The 17,027-nt window shown below is 34.5% G+C and overlaps 1 protein-coding gene across 4 annotated transcripts; it reads left to right on the top strand.

The window, feature by feature from the left end:
- Positions 1–381: 381 nt before the first annotated feature.
- Positions 382–14,978, top strand: LOC133286401 (sister chromatid cohesion protein PDS5 homolog A-like). Of its 4 annotated transcripts, none has more exons than XM_061483811.1 (31): positions 382–611; positions 1,614–1,817; positions 1,977–2,158; positions 2,583–2,709; positions 2,827–3,045; positions 3,318–3,534; positions 3,625–3,770; positions 3,872–4,014; positions 5,825–5,974; positions 6,083–6,131; positions 6,215–6,406; positions 7,122–7,304; positions 7,935–8,089; positions 8,166–8,292; positions 8,372–8,521; positions 8,616–8,672; positions 8,818–8,954; positions 9,051–9,168; positions 9,340–9,474; positions 9,571–9,767; positions 10,424–10,580; positions 10,682–10,828; positions 11,614–11,685; positions 11,773–12,378; positions 12,471–12,575; positions 12,741–12,820; positions 13,219–13,270; positions 13,382–13,527; positions 13,615–13,769; positions 13,959–14,356; positions 14,460–14,978. In XM_061483811.1, the coding sequence occupies exons 1-31, from the start codon at positions 519–521 to the stop codon at positions 14,508–14,510; spliced, it is 4,950 nt and encodes a 1,649-aa protein (XP_061339795.1). In that variant the 5' UTR covers positions 382–518; the 3' UTR covers positions 14,511–14,978. The 4 variants fall into 4 exon arrangements, with proteins under 4 accessions (XP_061339795.1, XP_061339797.1, XP_061339796.1 ...); XM_061483813.1 differs by having other exon boundaries at positions 13,968–14,356; XM_061483812.1 differs by having other exon boundaries at positions 13,618–13,769.
- The last annotated feature ends 2,049 nt before the right edge of the window (positions 14,979–17,027 follow it).

The following is a 17,027-nucleotide window of genomic DNA, read 5'->3' on the forward strand; positions in this document are numbered from 1 at the left end:
AAATTGTAATATTATTTTTATGCACCTTATAATAGATACAATTTAAAGAATATAAAATCCAGTAAATAAATGGAATTTAAGATTAAATAAATTATGTGCTTATAATGACTAGCGGGCTTCATCAATGGTTGTTGCAAGTGCAGCAAAAGTAGAAAAAAAATAAAAAAAATGGAAAGATCTGAAAATATCTTTAAAAAGATTGGAAAAAGTTTTATTTACCATGCGTATTAAATTAATTAATTAAGTTGCTACATAATACATATACTTATGGAAAAATAAATAAAAATAGCACGTGAAATAAATATCGGATTTTGGGGAGTTAAATTCGGTTCGGTGTTCTAACAGAGTGCGTGGAGCGGACAGAACGTGATACATAAACACACACACACAGAGAGAAACAAAAGAAAAACAAAACCCTCTTTCTTTTCTTCTCAACTCTCGACCTCGTCCTTCTCCTTCTCCTTCTCCTTCTCCATGAAAGAGCACTGAAACGACACCGTCTTAACAACTAAGGAATTATGTCTCAGAAGCCTCACCTGCAACTCAAGGAGCTGGGATCCAAGCTCGACACCCTTCCCTCCTCCAAAGACGCTCTCATCAAGCTCTTGAAGGTTTGCATTTTTTTTTTTTTTTAATTTTTTAATTTCAATTCCTCACTGCTTCATTCCCCAATTCTCCATGTTCGCCAGGTTTGAAAATTCCGTTTCGTTCCTTTTTTCTTAATTTCCAATTGAATATTTTGAACTTTTTTTTTTTTTTTTCTCTTTCGTGTTGGTTATATCCGTTACTTTCTGTTTGTCTGCTGGGTAGCTGAGGTCTAAGGAGAAGAAAACGAAAAAGAAGAAGAAGAGAATTTTCTCTTTTAAGCTGACTTGTCTTTGAGAAAAATAGAATAGCTCAAATGCCTTCAACTTGGTGGGTTTTGCTTCCACCAATTTTACTGCTTCTTCGTGGGGTTGGTTTAAAAGTGAGAATTAAATGTGTGACTTATGGTTGCAGACCTTTCTGCAATTGAGAAAAACGATTAGTAGATTTACTATGTTTGAGTTGAGACTTACGTTAATTTGGAGTTAGGTTACTTTGTGAATGGTCATGAAGGTGCTTCAAATTTGTGTGCTAACTGTTAACACAAGAGAAGTTATTAAAATTGGCGTTTTAATTATCTTGTGCTGTAGTTTAATAAGATGTCTATGTTTTGGATTTTGAGAATCTCGTGTGGGAGCTGATAAAAGATACTGAGAATGACAACTTTCTTGTCTGTGGTTGAGAATGGAAGGAAAGAAGTTGAAGTAGAAAGGAGGAGTTGGGGGGCCCTTTACAAATGCATTTGAGGTTGAAAGGGTTGTTTGCTTGAGTTCTATTATAAGATAAACTAGGAAGTTTTTTTTTTTATCCAAAAAAGAAAAAGAATTACAGTATTAGACAGATGAAGAGAAAAACATATACTGGACTGTGATTTGTGAATGAGGGATCGGTTTAAGGTTAAAATACTACTATTTAAGTTGTTCATATGGATATTGTCTTAAGAAAGTAGTTTCTTATAAAGCTATTGGATTATTGGTTTTGGCAACTGCTGATCCCCCTCTTCTTCCAAAATGTTTTTCCTCATGCAGCAAGCAACCACATGCCTTGCTGAGTTGGATCAGTCAACTTCAACTTCAGAAATGGAGTCAATGAAGCCCTTTATTGATGCAATTGTCAAGCCAGAATTGCTGAAGCACCAAGATAGGGATGTCAAGCTTCTTCTTGCAACATGTGTTTGTGAGATAACTCGGATCACCGCACCTGAAGCTCCTTATAGTGATGATATTCTAAAGGTGCCTTTCTTTTACAAAGATTATCTAATTATAGTTCTTCTTCTTATTTACAACTCGAAAGTGTAATTATTTCCCTATTAGGTTCTGCTGGAAAAAAATTAGTTGGGAACATAATTTATGATTTTCCTTTGTTCTAATCTTTGTTAGATCTCTTTGCAGGACACCTTTCAATTGATTGTGGGTACTTTTAGTGGTCTAAGTGATACCAATGGTCCATCCTTTGGCCGGAGAGTTGTTATATTGGAGACTCTTGCAAAATATAGATCCTGTGTTGTAATGTTGGATCTTGAATGTGGTGATCTGGTGAATGAAATGTTCAGTACTTTCTTTGCGGTTGCCAGGTTAGTTTACCATAGAATCTTTTAGTTAATTTTGAGGTGTGTGCTAATGTTAAGAGTAAAAAACATAGGTTTCCTGAAAGTTTCTGCTATTCTTTTCCAAGATTGCAAACTTGATATTTTGTTGGCTTATTTTTTTTGGGATCCTGTGTTCTTTTTGCTGGTCATAGAATAATGAGAAATGAATTAAAACTAATTAGACAAACTTCTTTGTGTACTTGGAATGTGATGTTTTGCTGTATAAACAGTCTCCACTTAGTGGGATAACACTTGGTTATTGTTGTTGAAACTTTAAACTGTCAGACACTAAGGTGAAAACTAAGATATTCAATGCCATTTTCTTGAATATCAATTTTCTCTGCTTATTTCTTGATTAAATATCTCTTGGATTAGAGAGTGGTGTCTGAATATATTGTTTCATGCTCAGAGATGATCACCCAGAAAGTGTTCTGTCATCCATGCAAACGATCATGGTAGTTCTCTTAGAAGAGAGTGAGGATGTCCGTGAGGATCTTTTATTTATTCTGCTATCTACATTAGGTCGTGAAAAAAAAGTAAGTACTTCTTGTATAAATTGATTAAATTCTTTTTCCTGTTAAAGGCAGATAGCTGAGGCTCTTGCTGCTCTAAAATTATTTAAGAAACATGATAGTGTGGAGTTTTAATTCCAGGGTGTTACTATGGCTGCAAGGAGGCTTGCTATGAATGTCATACAGCAATGTGTAGGAAAACTTGAATCCAGCATTAAACAATTTTTGCTATCGTTAATGTCTGGGGAGAGCAAACCAGTGAACAGTCAAGTTGAATACCATGGAGTTATCTACGATCTATATTGCTGTGCTCCTCAAGTCCTGTTTGGAATTCTTCCTTATGTGACTGGAGAGCTTCTGGTAATTTGTGATTTATTGGCGTTCTTGATGCTTTTATGTCTTTTTGAGCAGCATCATATATTTTCATTATAATGACCTTATTGCTGTGACAATTGTCTTTTGTGTAATTTATATTTTATGCTTTGTGGAGGTTATGAGTTTTGGAATGTATAAAGTCGTAATATCAGAGTCACTTTGACTTTTTTATTCCTCAATGATTTAGTTCATGAGCTTAGCAAAACTATACTATTGTTTAATGTCTGAATTATCACTTGTAATTTGGAAAATTGTAGAGTGACCAGCTGGAAACCCGTTTGAAAGCAATGAACTTGGTTGGTGATATAATTTCTGTTCCTAGATCTTCCATTCCTGAAGCATTCCAGCCTATATTTTCAGAATTTTTAAAGAGGTTGACTGATAGAGTTGTTGAGGTTCGCATGTCTGTCCTTGAGCATGTAAAGAACTGTCTGTTGTTAAATCCTTCAAGAGCTGAAGCTCCTCAAATAATATGTGAGTGCATTAAAACATGTATATCCATTCAGTCTAATTTTTTTTTAATCTATATATTATATCTGCTGATTTTATTTGAGTCAAACTTAGCTACCCTTTGTGATCGGCTACTGGATTTTGATGAAAATGTTCGAAAGCAAGTCGTGGCTGTTATATGTGATGTGGCATGTCATGCCCTAAATGCAGTTCCTCTTGAAACTGTGAAACTAGTTGCGGAACGGCTTCGTGATAAATCTGTATGTATACCTCTAAATTTTTTGTTTTTAATCTTTCTAATTAACTGTTTAGTGATTTCAACCACAGTATCTCTGTTCCTTATTTAGCTTTGCATTTGCAGCTGCTTGTTAAAAAGTATACGATGGAGAGATTGCCTGAAATGTATAGAGTTTTTTGTGAGAAGAGCGGTGATTTAGTCAATCCCAATGAATATGACTGGATTCCCGGCAAGATCCTTAGATGTTTCTATGACAAAGATTTTAGGTAAAATACTTGTTCTTTTTTCTTTTTCATCTTTGCACTCATTTGCATAAGTGATCAATGTGATTTTTTGATATTGATTTTCTTATTAACAATAAAGTAAGGACTGACTTTTTTCTTGTAACCCCATGAATACTCAAAAAGCTTCCGCTTAAGGGAGAGTTGACAGTTGTAGGACTTACACTTGAGGGGTAGAATGTTGGGAATCCAAGTGTGAGTAGTGAAGGCCCACGTTGGTTGCAAATGGACTAAGTGAGAACCATATAAGTGGAAGGAACTATAAATCTAATACTTTAAGGTTTTAGGTTGAGATGTGGTGTTGAGCCCACTTATTGTAGTGAGCTTGTTGCTTAGCCCATTTGACCCTACCATGAGCTTCCCCCTCTTACCCAACAGATGATAAACAACTATCTCACCTAAAAGATCAAGCTGTTAAGTGAATGCCATTTTAATGGTTTTATATTAGACTTCTCTAACACACGTCTTCACACAAGAGTCAAATGGGCTTGAAGGATGGATAAAACATAGGCCCACTTACCTATTCAATGAAATTCCACAGTTAAATATTTATTAGAAGAATGTGGGGCGGAGTGGATCGAACTTGTGACCATTTGTCATTGGCTCTGATACCATAATAAACAGTCATTTTGCCTAAAAGCTGAAGCTGTTAAGTGAATGCTACTTTAATAACTTTTATATTAGAATTCTCTAATAGTCCTTATACGTACAATTGTTTCCAATTTGGTCGTTGCTTTATTTTGCTATTATTATACTGTTTGTTGGAGTTATAGCATAGTGAAGTGTAGGAACCAAATTAGATTTTGGTCCCAATCATTTTCAATTTGATCCATATACTTCACAGTTTCTCCATGCCAATCTGACAATGTTATAACAGTAACAGATGACGGCAGCAATGATTGTACATGTAGCGACTAAATTGAATTCTTTTTCGTATGGGGTTCAATTTAAAAATAAGTGTCATATATAGGGACCAAAAATATATTTTAATATTTATATGTCAAGGTAGTCATCTGCTTGGTAATAATTAAATCCCCTCTCCCTGAATTTGAGTTCTAATCTCAAATAGACAAACAAAAAGTATACTTATGTTTTCAAGAGATAAAACATTAAACTCAAGTTTGTCATATTATATTAGTACAGAATGGCATATGAGTTTAAATTTGATCCACTTTGAGTGTAGAGTTGGCACATCATTAAAAGAATGTGACCTCCTTAGTTGTAGTTGTGAAAGTCAAACTGGTTATACATTATTGGATAATATTTTTTAGTGATTGGCTATACCCATGATTGGGTGACAGTGTACAAAAGTTTTACACCCACCATGGATCAAAATTAAATCCTTAGTATATGTTCTGTATATTTGTATTGTTAATGCACTTATATCTTGCCTTTTATTTTCTTCATATGATATTGATTAAAAAGTATGGTGCCTTTCAAAAAAAAAATCTTGTGATTCTGAAAATTCCTTGCTGCACTGCACTAGGGCACAGGATACCTAAAGACTTGCCAGCCATTTTAACTGTTAGGAAAATGATTTCCATGTTGTGGTTTGTTGCTTGGACTTGTGTTTTTTGTCAATACTGTAACTTCTTCCAGTTTACACATATTTTCCTACTACAAAATTGGAGGAGTTGGACGCTTTGGTGGCAAATATTGTTTTAACTATACAATCCTGTTTTCTCATGAGTTTGTTTCTTCTTTTCCTTCTTGGTTTGGTTTTTGTGTTCTGTTTTTTCGCTGGGTTAGAGACGTCCTAATCAGTGGTGTTTCTCTTGTTCATTTCATTCTACAGATCTGATATAATTGAATCTGTTCTGTGTGGGTCCCTGTTTCCGGTAGAGTTTTCAATTAGTGATATTGTTAAACATTGGGTTGGGATTTTCTCTGGATTTGATAAAGTGGAGGTCAAGGCTCTTGAAAAGATACTCGAGCAGAAACAAAGGTAAGCTTGGTTGACTTCTGTGATGGGCTGATGGCTTGTGCAACTCTGTTGTCTCAACATCAGTAAGCAATTGAAGTTTCACTTTTAATGGTATCTCTTTGGAAGCAGGTTGCAGCTAGAGATGCAGAAGTATCTGTCTCTGAGGCAGATGAGTCAGGTATGTGATGTTGGAAGTTGGAAAGATGAACTTCTCAACAGAAATATGATAAGAAAAAGGGATTGATTCTCATTTAAATGCAGGATAAAGATGTTCCCGATGTCCAAAAGAAGATTCTTTTCTGTTTCAGAGTAATGTCCCGTTCATTTGCTGACCCCATGAAGGCCGAAGAGAATTTCCAGATTCTTGATCAATTAAAAGATGCTAATATCTGGAAGATATTAACAAATCTTGTTGATCCAAACACTGGCTTCCATCAAGCTCGTGCCTACCGGGTAAAATAATCAATAACTGATCTGATAGTATGTTTTGGGGAATACTTATTTTGGGAAATCATGGTTACAAACTGTATGGTCATTAATCTTTGAAGTGATGATATGAGGACTAAATCTGCTTGATGCTCAATTCCTGTTATATATATCATTTGCAAACTTTTTATAAATTTGGGTGTCTATTAAGTATTATTTCCATGAACAAGTCTGATTTTGACCCTTTTCCATCACTGTCATTAATTGCCACCATAAATGGTACTGCCAACGGACTATGCCTTTCTTGTGCTTTTTGGCTATGAATCTAATTAATTATTCATTTGCTCTGCCAATGAGTACTGGCCATATTCAACATTATTATCTAACAATAAACTGCATACATTTTCATTATAATCTAACCTTAACCTCCAAATGATGCTAGGACCAACCTAACTGCTGTTTTGGCAACTAGCTTAAACTAAATTCAACACCAATTCAGAATTTGATGCTAATACATCTGTCTCTGGATCTGCTTCCTGTAGCCATCTTGAACTTTCTTTCTAGGTGCCAATAAGAAGAACTGCGTAGGTTTTAAATGAGAAAGTCTCATTGTTATGATTCAGACTAGCTTCATCATATTTTATTATTTTCTTGTAGGGAAAGAAAGAATTAAACTAGCTTTTAGTTTTATTTTATTATTATTTTTTATTGATTATGCTTATTATTTATTTTTTGTTTGTAGGATGATTTGCTTAAAATACTTGGCGAGAAACATCGTCTCTATGAATTTCTGAATACTTTCTCTGTGAAGTGCTCCTATTTGCTCTTCAACAAGGAGCATGTGAAAATAATTCTTTTAGAAATACTAGCTCAAAAATCTGCAGAGAATGCTCGGCGTACACAGTCTTGCATGAATATATTGGTGGTAAGAACATGTCATTTCATGGTGTCTTGGATTATTGCACTTAGATCTTGAACATTTGTTTATGAATTCTAGCATGAATTATCAAAAAATAGTTCCTAGCTTTTGCTTGTAAAGATTGCAAAGTTTTACTTTATGTCTTTGAATGATGCTGATTAATTGGTATTTGTGGGCTTAGGGTGATTGTGTGTGTCAAGTGCCAGTTTATCCCAAAAATTTAAGCTGATAGAAGGCCTAGGAAAGATCCTTAAGACAGCCCCTCGTTTGATAGCCTTTTAAGCTCAAAGTGTTTACAAAGCACAGCCCCACCATTACTTGGGTTGAAATTTACTTTGATTTAGAATAGAGATGACAAGGTTTGAGCTCTTTACCACTTGTTCAGAGTGGCTTTGATATGATAAGATTCTGTATAACCAATTAATCCTAAATGTTTAAGCTGATAGAAGGCTGAAGACTGGTTTTTATTATATTTCATATGTACTTTTACTTTTTTTTAGTATCCTTCTCCAATAATTTCATGTTTATGTAATTCTGTTATGAAGCAGTTGTATGGTTTGGGTCATTGTGGACATGTAAATCAAGAATGCTAGAATAATCTTTTTCACTTTCTGGTTAACTTGTGGTAAACTGCAGATAATTGCTCGTTTCAGTCCTTTGCTTCTTAGTGGCAGTGAGGAGGAACTGGTGAATTTACTGAAGGATGATAATGTTATTATTAAAGAGGGTATTTTGAATGTTTTAGCAAAGGCTGGTGGTACTATTCGCGAACAACTTGCAGTCACATCAAGGTGATACTGTTAAATTGTTAATGATTTATATCCATTTCCTTGTATAATTTTCTAACTATCTGCTTATTTCAAGCAGTTCTGTAGACCTTATACTGGAGAGACTATGTTTAGAAGGTAGCCGGAGACAGGCCAAGTATGCTGTCCATGCACTGGCTGCAATAACAAAGGATGATGGCCTCAAGTCTCTCTCTGTTCTATACAAGGTTTCAAATAGTTGATTCGTTCATTATAAACAAACTCATTATGTTACTACCAATCTTATTCTTGTCACCTTATATGCAGAAACTTGTAGATATGCTGGAGGAGAAAACACATCTTCCTGCAGTACTGCAGTCTCTGGGGTGTATAGCACAGGCTGCAATGCCTGTCTTTGAAACTAGAGAGAGTGAGATTGTAGATTTTATAACAAACAAGATTCTGAAATGTGATAGTGTAAGCCTTTCAAATTCCTCTGAATATATGCTTGTTTATGAAATAAGCATGGAAATAATTGATTTTCATGTAAATGCATGCATTGCTGTTTCAGAAAGAAGATGACACAAGAGCATCCTGGGATGATAAAAGTGATCTTTGTATGTTGAAGGTTGGTAGGAAGAATAGTCTCTTCTCTTTGTTTAAGTTACTTAGGATACAATTGTATTCTATAGTGTAGTTTGACACATTGGAAAATGCTTGTAAGTTGGCTTCTTTCTGACATTTTTTTCTCGCTTTTTCTTTCTTTGCTACAGATATATGGCATTAAAACCTTAGTAAAGAGCTATTTGCCTGTCAAAGATGCTCATGTTCGTCCTGGTTTTGACAGTCTTCTGAATATCCTTGGGAACATATTATATTATGGTGAAATATCAAAGGACCTGCAATCAAGGTTTACTAGCTTCAGAGTTATATTTTTTAATTAATTTAAAATTTTGGATTGAATTGTGGGTTTAAATACTATGTACTCATTTATGCCCTCTTGCAGTTCAGTTGATAAGGCCCATTTGAGGCTGGCTTCTGCAAAGGCAGTTCTTCGTTTGTCAAGGCTTTGGGATCATAAGATACCTGTTGATCTTTTCCACTCAACATTAAGGGTATCTGAGGTGGGCTCGGTCTTCTGTTTACTTAATTTTATCTTGATTATTTATAGTTTTTCCACAACATTATTAGCAAGATAGAAGAATACTTCTATTCATATGTAACGGCAGAATTTAATTTGTTATTTTCATTTTAATGTGGAAACGCTTCTCATTGTCTTCATGTGAGTTCTGTAGGTTAGCTTCCCTCAAGCTAAGAAGGTGTTCTTAAGTAAAGTTCACCAATATATTAAAGACCGCCTTTTGGATGCCAAATATGCTTGCGCCTTCTTATTCAACATATTTCGATCCAAGCCTGAGGAGTTTGCAGAGGTAAGTTGTTGATCCATTGTCCTTTTTCAATTGCAAATTTTCCTTGCTTTGACATAAATTTTGTGCTGTTGTGATGACTCCTGTGTGCTAATGCAGGATAAACAGAACCTGGCTGACATTATTCAAATGCATCACCAGGCAAAGGCACGGCAACTTTCTGGGCAATCAGATGTGAATTCCTTGACCCCTTACCCTGAATACATCCTACCATACCTTGTCTTTGCACTTGCTCACAACTCATGTCCCAATGTTGATGAGTGCAAGGATGTTGGAGCATATGACAATATATACCGGTACTATTTTGCCCTCACAAGACATCTGTGTGCTGTATGCATATTTACATAGTCTTCAAAAAGGGTGGTGAAAAGACTCAAAAGAGGGATGTGGGAGCTTTAGTTTACTTTTGGTATTTCATAAATGTTGGTGTCCCGTGTAATGGTTTAATGACTTATATCAATGTATGTACTGCTAATATTTGGCTTTCTGCCACTTTGAAAGATATGAAGAATGCCACATGGTTATTAAATTGAAGCCTTCTAAAAATTTGCCTTTATGCATACCAGGCTCACAGTATTATTTCACATGCTATGGAAATCTTATAAGAATCTTTTAGTTGAAATCACAACTTTAAAATCTGCATATGTGCGTGTTCGCAGTAAAAGCCCTTTGCTTTTAAGGGTCTCCTTGTTAATGCGTAGTTGATTAACCCTGTCTGAACACATTTTAGGGTCTGTAGACTTTTTTGTTTCGTTTGGCTGTGATGCCTACATGTATCTGTTTTACTGATTTGTGTACTTCTCAAATACATGCGTATATGATGTTGATTTGAAATATGAATGAGGAACGCAACTGGGCCAATACCTGCAATTTTACTTCTTGTCAAACCTCATTATAGATTAAGTTGGGAATGCTCATTGTTACTGAGTTCATATTCTGTTCTGAATTTCAGGCAGTTACACTTAATACTTTCAATGCTACTGCAAAGAGATGAAGATGCCAAGTCAGAAGTTATTACTAACAAAGAGAAGGAAATTATATCTACTATCACGTCAATATTTCAGAATATCAAGCATTCTGAAGATGTGGTTGACACATCAAAGTCAAAGGTTGAGGATAAAATCTATTTTTATTTTTGACTTAGTTAAAAATTGTAAAATCAAAGTGATAAGAGACTGTAACCTTGCGTCTGTGATTAATGTATGTACAGAATTCTCATGCAATATGTGACCTTGGGTTAGCAATAACCAAACGACTAGTGGCGAAGGATGTTGATTTACAAGGATTGTCTCATTTGGTTTCTCTACCTCCAATGCTATACAAAGCATCTGAGAAGAAGGAAGGAGAGGACACTCTGGTATGCTCCTTTTTTTTTGTTCAAATTTTGTAGTTCCTTCCAGTATTCTAAGTATTCTCATTCATAGTCCACAAAATTCTTTCCAAAGAGTTGCTAATTCTTAAAGAAGATATCTTTTATTAAAATTAGGAGAAGTCTTAGCATTGGTGTTGGTTGCATATATTACCTTAATTGTTAATATACTAGTTTTAAATTTTATTAAACCATTTTAAATGTCTGTACCTTAAGTTACGGACTCTTGTTATTTTGATTCAACATATGATATTATTTTTTAATTGATTAAATTTTTGTGGTGCTTAACTTCTGTGATATCAACATCAACATCAACAACACCTTTATCCCAAATTAATTGGGGTCGGTGGTAGATGAACCCAAATGAAAGATACAAAAAGGTTGAAAAAAAGAAACATAAAAGTAAAAATAAAAACTTCTGTGATATACGCTTGATAATTTCATTACAGGAAAAACTTTTCCTTCCAAATAAGCACCATAGCATTTTCTTATTGCTTGATGGATGTGATTAGGTTGGTTGTGTAGGCTCTTTTCTGAACAGGCAATAAGTTAGATTTGTTCATTATTTTTGACACAGGTTTAATAGCACTACCTTCCTACAAGTAAATATGTTAGACTGGTCTACTATTAAACTAAAAGTAAATGTCAGTTGATGAAGTCTTGTTTTCCTTGAATTAGCTGAACAGTGTTATTACTATTTTAAACATTTATTAGATCTTGGATCACTTTTAATTAAAAACAATGCTTATTCATGCTACTTAATTATCTGGCAGGCAAGTGAAGTGAAAACCTGGTTGGCTGACGAGAGTGTCTTGAGTCATTTTGAATCTCTTGAACTAGAAATGGTATGCTCACTGCAAAGGGAAATTGACTACGCAACTTTCATTGCTTTTTAAATCTTGAACCATGTGATTATTCTTCTTTTATTTCAGGTTCCATCCCAATTAGTTGAGGATGAAGGTTCAAAGGATGATGAAATAGAGGGAAATGAAATGCCTCTAGGGAAGATGTTAAAGCACATAAAATCTAAGGGAACCAGTGGCAAAAAGTTGAAAAAGAATAAGTCTGTGCCAGCTGAAACGAAGAATGCTGAAAATGATTTTGATATCTTAAATATGGTCAGACAAATTAACTCGGACAACGTGGGGACATCTACCAATTTTGAACCAAGTAATGGTCATGAACATTCTTTGATTAAGATGGATCCAGAGTATGCAACAGCAAAAAAAAGAAAAGCTGGAGAAACAACACCTGTTCCAGTGCCTAAACGTAGGCGGTCTTCCACTACTCATGGAAAATTGAGATTATCAACTAGTACTTCAAAGGCTTCTCGAAGAGTTTCAGGAGAAGACTCCTCTGGAGCTGAATTACTGTTGGATGCAGAAGTTAACTCTGACACAGATAGCAAAACCATGCATGGAAAAATGGTCAAAGGCAGTGATAAAGACCCGCTAGTGTCCTCGTTAAAACATAAAGTTAAGGGCTCTGACAGCTATCATGATGATGAGTCAAATAAACCTGATGAGCATGACATGAAGGTAGAATCTTACTGTCAAGTAGATTTATGCTAATTTAGGATTTTTTTTATCGATTTTGTAGACTTCTGCTTATTCTTTTGCCTCTGTTGCAGAGTCCTGATAATTTAAAACGAAGTGTTAAGACTGCAAGTAACAATTCCAAGTCATCGGGATCTACTAAAAAGTGGAAAAGAAAAAGCATTTCAGGATTGGCTAAGGTAAACTCTGTTTACAATCTTTATTAGTCGATATAGTGGTTTTCAGGTTAGTAGTGTCTTCATGCCACGTATAGATCCCCTCCACACACACACACCTTCTCTATGTGATAATTAGTGTTCTTGCAAGTCCCTTGGATCATATTTGATTTGATTTTCCATCTACAGTGCATAACAAAGGGAGGCGAAATTGATACTGAAGATCTAATTGGTTGTAGAATTAAAGTTTGGTGGCCTATGGATAAGAAGTAAGTGCTTATGATGAATTTTAATTTACAAGTTGCACAAGCAAAACAAAATTATTGATGTCAAAACTTTGGTCGATCAAAGGGAAAACAAGACAGATTTTCATTTTTAGTCATGGAAGTATTATGAACATATTTTTAACTTTCCTTCCAAATTCAGCTGCTACTTTTGAATACAGCTTTCGTGTATATTTCTAAAGTTTTTCATGCTGCATCTCGTTAACTTATGTTACATTCTATCTGGAGCTGAATTAATATTAACATCTGGCTTTCCATCTACCATACTTTCTGTATGCCTTCTTTGAACTCTGGAGAGTAATTTCTAAAATCACGATTTTCTTCTCTTGTCTTCACATAATTTCTAATTGAAGTTCTGATGTTTGGTTATTGTTGTTCTGCAGATTTTATGGAGGCACTGTTAAGTCTTATGACCCTTCAAAAGGGAAGCATGTGGTAAGCCGAATGATGCTTTACTTGCCCTCTGAATTTGGTGCTTAGTTTTTTTCTGCCTGGTATGTATTTTACAATTCTGATACAATGTTCCTGTGTCACATTATGTGGAAGATATTATATGAGGATGGAGATGTTGAAATACTCCGTTTGGAAAAGGAGCGCTGGGAACTTATTGACAAGGGTCGAAAATCTACTAAGGTCTCTGGGCAAAAACGTAAAGGTTCAAGTGGCTCACCAAGTAAAAAGACCAAAAAAATGTGAGTGGGAAAAGCTGAGATTCTTATTGCTCATCTGTGATTGTGTTTTATGCTCTAACCATTATAATTTATATAACTTTGCATTAGTAGAGTTAATGGCAAACAATCTCCCAGCAAGCCTGTAAAACGTGGACAAAAACGTGCATCAAAAAGTAATTTTCGTCAAGAGGATGCCAAAGAGACTTCTGAGATATCAAATCCTGAAGAGACCACGACCTCCAAAGTTGATGAGATGAACTCAGGTAATGTATCTGAAAAGTTATGATATGGTTAACTGTTAAGATTGCTAATTTGCTTTGGAAATGAATACTATACCTATAATATCTTCAAGTGCAATTAATTACACTGGTTATGCTTCCTCATTTTAGTGTTAATGACTAGTGCTTCATTTTTGTTTCCTCTCTCATATTTTAATGAGTATTCTTTTCAAGGTGGTTCAGAAGAGGAACTGGCCGAAGGGTCCGATGAGATCACAACAAAGGAGAAGAAATCTAACGGGAAAGTAAGATCAGTTTCCAGAGGAAAGAGGCTTAAGAAAGAGAAGAGCTGGAGTTATACGGAAGAATCAGATGAAGAGAAGCAGGATTATGGTGAGAGGCTTTCTGAAGATAGATTGAGTGTCCCACAAGGTATTTCAGAAGAGAGAGAAGTGGATGAATCAAGTGAAGCTTTGAGAGAAAATGCTAATGGAGAAGAAGAATCAGATTCTGAAGAGCATCAAGATAACTGCAATGAAAAGGCTAGTCCTAGAGAAATGGAGAAATCACATATAGAGTCATCAAGTCCTGATGGTGCCAGGATTGCTGAGATTTCTGACGATGTGCCTCTGGTAAATAAGTCACCCTTTTGCATCACTTATATATATATATATATATATATATATATTCTTTTAGTACTTGTTCTAAACTCATCATTGAGATTGACTGATGCAGTGCAAATGGAAGCATCGGACGGGGAAGAAAAGCTCAGGGAAAAAACGATGAGAAGTTTAGCTGTTGTAAGCTCGTGTGTGTCAGGATTGCATGAAAGGTGGTGCTGTGTTAGTGCTTAGTCTCTTCAGCACAAGTATAGGTGTCAGCATGGATGAAGATGACTGCAAAATTGGAGATCTTTAGTTATTAACACACTAATAAATATGTTTAGCATGCAGAATGTAAAGTAACACTAGTCATTCTCCCACGTTTAGAAAGGCGCTTCAGGCTTTTTAGTGTTATGTTCCTCCTAAATGACCTTTTTTATTTATTAGTCCGGGATATATTATAGGTTTAGCATATGATTCATGAAGGTCTTGTTCATCCTTCCGACACATTTGATATAATTGACTGGGGGCAATCAACAATGTGTACAGCTATACGTGGGGATAGTTGCATTTTTATTTTTAGAATGTTCATACTGTTTAACAACCGTGAAAACTGAAAAGGATGATCTAATCATCAATGCCTTCATTTATATTAAAACAGTGACTCCTAAAACAGGGTGATGATTGCTCAATCATCGTTTTTTTTTTTTGTGCCACTTTTTATAATCCGAAGTCTTAAATTGAGTAATGATCCCAAAAACTACGTATGACATATATAATCTATTTTTACATATTAACTTACTTTTTTGAAGTTTTTTTTCTATTAGTCTATATATTTTATCTACATAATCATTACGTTTATAATTTTATTTTTTATTGAATACTTTTTTTGGACTCTAATTATTTTAAGGGATTTATAAAAATAATGTTGTAGGAAAATGATTGTATCATGTCATAGAAACATCAATTTTTTTTAAAAAAAATTCACTTCCCGTAACAAGACCAAACCATAATCCTTAGATGGTGTTTGGTTTAGGGGAACCAAAAATTTCTCCGTGCAAATGAATATGGGTTTTTAGGAATGACTTGTTTGGTAGAGGGATTCAACCAAGTTCCCGAGCAATAGCAAATGCATACCATTCCTCTTTTTGCTCCTACTTAGCCAGGCATTGTCACTGTTTGCAAAGTCAAGTTGGGGGTGGTTTTGTGCAGAAAGCTGGGTAAGTTGCAATTTGCAAAAATTTTGAAGACGAAAATACCCTCTCGAAAATTTCTCCCTTACATTCCATATGCACTACTACAAATTGTTGAAGTGGTTGCTTGTTCTTCCAATGCTTGGGATGTTTGGCGTGCTTGTCATCCTTCGCCCACAAGGCTCAGTGCCATTGCCATCATTTTCGAGGAACACAGATTAGGGATGATTACTTTGTTTCATGCTAAGGCATCAATGAGTGAATTCAAGAAAATGTGAATATTTTTTATGTCAAATTGGGTAGAATCTAGTAATGTGTATGCCTTGGTACTGCGGGGGGGCTTTGTTCATGTAGTTAAAGCAGATATTTGATAAGCTAAAGTATTTTTGTTTAATTAAATAAAGTTTAGGTTTGGTTCAGAGATGTAGACTGCAACACAGTGCTAAACGCTAGTTTAGGTATTCCATACGCACAATTTTTTTATTTTTCCAAATTTTTTAAAAATAGGGATATTTTCATAATTGTCACTTATTTTTCCATCTATATTTTACCTCAAACCAAACATAGACTTTATAAATCTTACCCAATTTGCCCAGTAATTTTTTTTTCCAACCAAACAACTTTTTTTATATTTTCCTACCAAACTCACTTTCCAACCATTTCCCTATCAATTACATTTTCCTAGTATTCAAAAAATTTCTCCTCAACCAAACGCCCCCTAAATGATAAGACATATCATTCGCATAATAGTTTCTATGTTTGCCACTGTTGAACATAACTTTTTTTTTTTAGTTTTTCAACTGTTTCATTATTCAGACTATATCCGATTTGAGTACTTGTCGAACTCTATTATAGGGGACAGTTTTCCTAATTTTTTTTTTTTTTTTTTTTCCAGAATTCGAATTCAAGACCTCTAGTTAAGTGGTCAAATTCCTTACCATTTATGGTAATGGTGTTTGGTTTGAATATAATCCTTTGACAATGGTTGCAACTATTTTGAAGATATACTATTTTAAAAGAAATTAATTAAAAATACTGAATTTTATATTTGAGAATTTTTTGTGTTCGTACTAATTCCTGCTTGAATGTTATTTTACTTTTGATATTCTTATAATAATTAAGTACAAAATCCTTGTTGTACAGATGACGTTTGTTCAAATAAAATTAAGTTTGTCAACTAAACCAGACTTCATGTTTTATGTTTAAAAATAGGGGAAAATTCATAAATCTTCCAGGTGATTTTTTTTTTATCACTTACATTCTTATATTTTTTTTCTTATCAATTACCCCTAGTCATTTTTTCCATTAAAATCCACATTTAACACCGTTAGTATTTGAACTAACTTACCCATTTTATCTTTATTTTATGCTTGAAATTTTGTTTATTAAAAATAAAAACTGACCCAAAAAATAAAAATGGTGGCAAAATCTACTTGATTATAATCAGAAAAAACAACTCGTAACAGATAGGAGAACAATAATTATTGGAAGGGGGCTTGGAAAATTTC

The sequence above is a fragment of the Gastrolobium bilobum genome, unplaced genomic scaffold, assembly GCF_033153095.1.
Source record: "Gastrolobium bilobum isolate Gb01-03AN ecotype WA unplaced genomic scaffold, APGP_CSIRO_Gbil_v1 utg16135, whole genome shotgun sequence".
NCBI classification, from domain to species: Eukaryota; Viridiplantae; Streptophyta; class Magnoliopsida; order Fabales; family Fabaceae; genus Gastrolobium; species Gastrolobium bilobum.

What these genes read in the sequence shown, in the direction of transcription:
- LOC133286401 (XM_061483811.1), top strand. Translation starts at nt 519, where the DNA reads ATGTCTCAGAAGCCTCACCTGCAACTCAAGGAGCTGGGATCCAAGCTC. An exon ending in ATAGTGATGATATTCTAAAG is followed by an intron (nt 1,818 to 1,976) that starts GTGCCTTTCTTT and finishes ATCTCTTTGCAG; the next exon opens with GACACCTTTCAATTGATTGT. An exon ending in CTGATGAGCATGACATGAAG is followed by an intron (nt 12,379 to 12,470) that starts GTAGAATCTTAC and finishes CCTCTGTTGCAG; the next exon opens with AGTCCTGATAATTTAAAACG.